The 6,429-nt window shown below is 37.2% G+C and overlaps 1 protein-coding gene across 2 annotated transcripts; it reads left to right on the forward strand.

The window, feature by feature from the left end:
• LOC109230746 (3-deoxy-manno-octulosonate cytidylyltransferase, mitochondrial-like) lies at positions 463-5,901 on the forward strand. Of its 2 annotated transcripts, none has more exons than XM_019396158.1 (8): positions 463-809; positions 1,924-1,969; positions 2,139-2,225; positions 2,320-2,444; positions 3,790-3,929; positions 4,019-4,070; positions 4,165-4,275; positions 4,978-5,292. In XM_019396158.1, exons 1-8 carry the CDS (start codon positions 570-572, stop codon positions 5,002-5,004), a joined length of 828 nt encoding a protein of 275 aa, XP_019251703.1. In that variant the 5' UTR covers positions 463-569; the 3' UTR covers positions 5,005-5,292. The 2 variants fall into 2 exon arrangements, with proteins under 2 accessions (XP_019251703.1, XP_019251702.1); XM_019396157.1 differs by lacking the exon at positions 4,978-5,292 and adding an exon at positions 5,299-5,901 and having other exon boundaries at positions 464-809.

The raw sequence follows: 6,429 nt of genomic DNA on the forward strand, positions 1-6,429 counted from the left end.
ATTTTTAGCATTTAAAAAATATTCTTGCATTTTATCCCCATAAATTGCATTACATCAGTTCTTTATTCATGTGTATAATCTTTTGATAGATTTGATTTGTTGGTCTATCGTATAAATTATTAACCGAAGATTATGTGCAACACACGTACATAGAGACTAATATATATAATAAACTTTTAATCGACAGACACATATGTCTGAGTCCATGGGCGAAGCTACAACCTATCAAGGGTGGTCAATTGGCCACCCTTCGTCAAAAAATTATATTATGTATATAGGTAAAATATTAAGTTTTAAAGGTATATAACATACATTGAACATCCTTTATCCGAAAAGTTTTTTCACTTCTTTCAAGCTTGAACACCCTCGAGAAAATTATTATTTTCTTTTTAGTCCCTTGAGTTTCTAATATTGCAATATTGCACATGCAAGTTAGCTCACTCCAACAAGTAAACACAGTCAGTCTTCAACTTTCCACATTGAAATAAACAGCGACAAATTCCCAATTTCTCTAACTACTCTCAACTTTCGCAGCTGGGAAAACTGAAAACCGGAAAAGCACATTGCCGATGTCGATCTGCAGCTCGTCATCGTCATCGTCATCGTCATCGTCAAGCTCTACAAAATCATGGATCCTTCACGGTTTAGCTGTGGGAGCTGCAATAGCCGTAGCTCTCGGGGCTCGCGCTTACGTTGCCGGATCCAGCAAGTTACGGAGCCGGGTCATAGGAATTATACCCGCCCGTTTTGCTTCTACTCGATTTCAAGGAAAACCCCTAGTTCAAATTCTCGGCAAGCCCATGATCCAGGTACTCCTATTGCTCTCCATGCTTTTCTTTCCTTACTTCGGAGCTCAACTAGAATGTAAATCGTGTGATCACATTCATAATTAACTTCACCTCGAGTTATTTAATTTTTTTTGTTTGTAATTTTCATATTTATACTAAGTCCGAATGCATAAACTATGATCTAAAGCAACTTTTGAACCCCCTTTACCAGTGCACTCAAATTTTTCTTCATGTCGACGGGATTCAACAACTTATATGTAATAAAAGAAAATTCATTTTTACCCTATTTGTACAGTGTAATTTTCCGACAAAGGGGATTCAGTTGAACCCCCTTTACTCTACTTAGTTCCACTTCCACCTTTGATTGGAGTGGTGAAATGGAGAGTAAAATGAGGCACATATGCAAAATGAGGCACTTCAACAAGGAAGTAGTGCCCGACCTTTACCTTGTTCTGATTTTAAGGCTTTAGGTCCATGAGAGGTCAAATCCTTTTGATAAGAGCTTCTGATAATATTTTTAGTTCTTGTGCCCGTCCTGGTTGCAATTCGAGAATTTTAATACTTTCTAATTCTACAGTGGCATAGCTCCAGACATGAGCTTCTTCCCTTCATTATAATGGGTAGCCAGCCAGATGTTTAGCAATAGGGTACCATACTACCATTAATTGCCACTTATCCACTATCAATGTATCAAAGGATAAAATTAAAGCAGTGATTTGTCAAATTGAGAAAAGAATCCTGAGCAAACTACTAATGCCAAAGAAAACATAGGGTACAAATCAATGTTACAACCGAAACATCAGTTTTCGCATGAATACCTGAAGTGATGTCGTGTAGTTATAAGTTTGCTTTGAATAATAAAAACTAAGGTATCTGATATTGCCAGGTATGAAGTTTCTAGATCCATTTATTGCTCTTGCAAGGTGCTTTCCCTCCTTGCAGTATTAAGATCCCAAAAATCTGCTTCAAACTTTTCAGGAAGTTGCAAATTTTGGGAACTTATATGCCATATTCATGCGATTTCTCTCTTTTTTCCATGTACCAATGGGTGAAGCTTTGATTCAGCAGTGTAATTATCACCATTTTGTTCTAAAGGAAACTGACACCTTCCACCATATGCAAATCTTATTGGCAGAGAACATGGGAAAGGGCAAAGCTTGCTGAGACATTGGATCAAGTTGGTATGTATCCATTTGACCTGGCTTGACTGCCTCTATAACCAAGCCTACTTTTCCCTCCCACATCCACCACGCCCCCTGCTCCCCTAAAAAGGAAAAAAAAAAAGATTGCGGTGGGTGCAGTTTTGAAAGAGGGTTATTGCATGTGCTTATTTGGTTTGTTGCTTGACAGTTGTGGCAACAGATGATGAAAAGATAGCTGAGTGCTGTCGGAGTTTCGGTGCTGAAGTGATAATGACTGCTGAATCATGTAGAAATGGTAAGCACAATACCATTTATTTTCTACATACTTATTTTGCATCTTCTGGAAATTTCTGTTTTTGAATAGCTGATGCTTGGTTGTTAATTTGTAGGAACCGAGCGTTGTACCGAAGCTCTTGAAAAGCTTGGTAAGAAGTATGACATTGTTGTTAATATACAAGGAGATGAACCTCTTATTGAACCTGAAATAATAGATGGTATTGTCAAAGCCCTGCAGGTAATTTTCCTTTCTTGTTTTTCCTTAGTGATGATAGGAATTGTTGTTATACTCTGGAATTAGTTTCTTGGAGACTACGGATAGTCGCTTGTTTTTCTCCTGTAAAATGTAAATACACTAGCCAGCTCTCCTCTCTCACTGATTGTTTAATTTATATTCAGTGTCAGTCAAGCGTGCAATACATTTAACCTATTGCTCCATATTTTGATGCACCGAACTTGAGATCACCTTTCTTTCGGAGTACAACACTCCTTGGGCTGTTAAAAGGTCCACTTTTTCTGTCTCCGTGCTAATAACTGGAAACATGAGTCAGTATTCATTTTCTTCTCTGTTTGTTTCTTACTACAAATTTTAGCGCTACATCTTGTTCGGTCTTTGTATTCAATCCAGTAAAATTTCACTTAATTTTTGGGGCAGGGAAGATCCTTATTCTCTTTCTCATATACTAGCTATTATTTGAAAGATATCTAACTACGCAAAATAGCCATTCCTCTTTATGAAGGAAAAAGAGCTCATTCATACTTTATTTCCTCAATCTCCATGTTCAACCAAAATAGATTTACCATTCTGGCACACCCAAGTAGTTCTTAGGTGAATATACTATTGGGGATATGTTGACTTGGAACACCAAATATATAGCAGGGTTGTATTACTTGAACATGAAGCTACATATTTTTTGGCTCTTATCAGCTATTCTGTCCATCATATTTTATGTGAGTTAGTATGAGTATGGAGATTTAGGAAGGGAAGTGTTAGACGGGCCACTAAGACCAAGTTTTAATGAGGTATGTGTAGATTTTTTGAGATTGACTGAGGAAAATTGTAATTTCTGAGTACGACATCAAATTTAGGACAATATTGTCCAAAGTAAAGATATTATCTAGTTAGTATAATTTCTTTGGGTTGGCATTCTTTACCATTTATGTAGAAATGACAATTCTCTTGTGACTATTCAATTAGGATGTAGATCTGTAAAAGAAACTGGGAAGTAGGGAGCAGCATGGATGTTTTAACTCCGAGATGTAAATCCAAATTGGCTAAAGAACTTAAACAATAACGAGCATAAACTCATAGTCACCAAAAAGGTGCCTCTTTGCCGGTTTGTGGCTGTTTCCCATAGATATATTTTTAATTGGCAGATTATCTAGGTACTATAGGGTATCATCTTTTACAGTTAGCTATGAATATTAGGGAGCTAATTGACCATGAAATTGGATATTATATGATACTGCTTTTTGAGAAGTGGAGTTTACTTTGTATGAGAATTCTAACTGAATCTCCTCTCTCCACAACGTTGTATTTTTTGCCTTAAATGACTAATAGCATTACTCTATGATTCGTGCAGGCTGCACCAGATGCAGTCTTTAGCACTGCTGTGACGTCCTTGAAACCTGAGGATGCATTTGATCCAAATCGTGTAAAATGTGTGGTTGACAATCGTGGTTATGCAATATATTTTTCACGAGGGCTTATCCCTTATAACAAGTTAGTCCCATGTTTCTTTTACAAAACCTGTTGCAATGGCTGGTTATCTCTTCCGTTATAGAATCTAATCAGCTTTTCCATACATTCAGGTCAGGCAAGGTTAATCCTCAGTTTCCTTACTTGCTGCACCTCGGGATCCAGGTATCTAGTAGTACAATTTTAGTTCACCTATCAGCTAACTTTTCTGCGTAACTTTATATGATCGAATGATACAGCGTCTCTTATTTCGTTCTAGAGCTATGATACTAAGTTCCTGAAGATATATCCAGAACTGACACCAACACCATTGCAACTAGAAGAAGATCTTGAACAGCTAAAGGTCCTCGAGAATGGATACAAAATGAAGGTAACATTCTCTCCTCAATTTGCACATCCCTATGTTGAGTATCTGTTTAAATGACCGGGGAAATATATTTCTAGATGAATCTATACAGAGGCGGACCTACGGTGGAGGGTGTGGGGTCACTGGAACCCGTTAGGCTCGGCAAAAATCATGTATATAGATCTTATGTGTACTGTATAACCAGATAGGACCCCTTAAATAATTTACTTGGCCCCCTAGAAAACAAAAGCTGGACGGCAGCAGTGGTTGAGCTGCTAGTTTAAGCACCTTCCCAGCTTTCCTCACCATTTGGTTTTGTGTTCGAGACCTAGTTCCAGCAAAATTAGCATTTTTTTCTTTCTTCTTTTGTTTTCTTTTACATTTTTGGATTCGATGATAGTTTCTGTCCCTGGCTTCCATAATTTTTTCTAGAATAATAAAAAATGTAAGAAATTACATTAACCTTGCAGGTTTCGAAACCTTGACCTCTTAGTCTCTTACGCAAAATTGAAGGCTTCATTACAGACCTAGTAAACCAGTTTTGTCAGAATATTTTATAACAAAGCACTGTAACAATGTTTATTTTTGCATATTACTTACCTGTATAACAAAGCACCGCTTCTATCAACATTGCTTCCTATAGCACCTATTTTGCAAAGTAATCTTTCACTCTTTGCTTAGTGCTTTTTCTTTCTTTAAAAATTTCTGTTTGTTCATATCTTGCAGATAAGTTATCATACTTTAATTTATTAAAGAGCTGCCCACGGAATTTTATCATTAATTATTGGCATATTTAAGGTTAGTGGTGCCCCGTCGCCCTCAAATCCTGGGTCCGCCTCCGAATCTATGCTTAACCAAACAAAACAAAGGAAGAAAGATTGTTAGAAAGGTTAATAAGAATTTCAAATATGCTGCAAATGTTGCAGCCTTTTGTCTAATTTATTCTGTACATTCTGTCAGTTTGCTTTTCCTCTTGTGATTCTTCCTTGTCGGAAAGTTGTTATGCAACTGCAATACTGCATGGATCTTTTTTTCTTCTTTCTGCAGGTCATAAAAGTTGACCATGAGGCCCACGGTGTTGACACCCCGGAAGATGTAGAGAAGATAGAGCGGTTCATGCGCAAGAGAAACTTGGCTTAGAGTAAAGAGAGTTATTTTTTGATAACTTATGCGACTGCTAGTGCTATAAAGGTGAAGTTCTTTGGTTTCCATTTGCACTTTGAATTAACATGTCATTTGTCTTTCAGAGTTATTTTTGTGAAGAAAAAGAAATAGGAACTTACTGTATCAACAACAACACTAACATACCCAATGTAATCCCACAAGTGGGGTCTAGGGAGGGTAAAGAGTATGCCGCCTTACCCCTACCTTGTGCAGGTAGAGAGGTTGTATGTATCAATGCTGCAAAAAGTTCATATTTAGTTTTCTATGATGTGTATGTTTCACTTAGGTATTCATTGCTGTGGTAAGGTTGTGTATTCTTATTCTTTAATTGGTGGAAGTTAGATTTTGTCGATAGACAGCCCTCTCTGTGTATGCCCATAGTTGAGGTTGCGGGCTGTTGCTGAAAGCTATTTTGAGATATAACTTGCCGGGATTGTTTGTTGTTGTATCTTCCATGAGTTTGATAAATATTTTCTGCTTTGTTTAGTCATTGGAAACATTTGAATGCATTTGAGCTTATTTTTGCGTTGTGTGCTGTAATATTACGCAAATAAAAGTGATATAAGGCAGACGAGGGCAGAGGCGTATCCAAGTTAAAGACGTGAACCCATACTCCTCTCCCTAAACTATGTATAATATGTTATATTTCTTCAAAATTACTTAAATATATGTCTGTGAACCTATGCTCAAAGACTATTATGGTGCAATTATTATCGGGTGCACCTCTGCAAGTGAAATTGGCAGTTCAAAGCCCGCTCTGAATGGTCTTGTTTTCGGCACGGAGTGTGTGTATATATGTCTGTGAACCTATGCTCAAAGACTATTATGGTGCAATTATTATTGGGTGCACCTCTACAAGTGAAATTGGCAGTTCAAAGCCCGCTCTGAACGGTCTTGTTTTCGGCACGGAGTGTGTGTGTGTGTGTGTATATATATATATATATATATATATATATATATATATATATATATATATGTGTGTGTGTGTGTGTGTGTGTGTGTGTGTGTGTGTGT

The sequence above is a fragment of the Nicotiana attenuata genome, chromosome 8, assembly GCF_001879085.1.
Source record: "Nicotiana attenuata strain UT chromosome 8, NIATTr2, whole genome shotgun sequence".
In the NCBI taxonomy this organism is placed as follows: Eukaryota; Viridiplantae; Streptophyta; class Magnoliopsida; order Solanales; family Solanaceae; genus Nicotiana; species Nicotiana attenuata.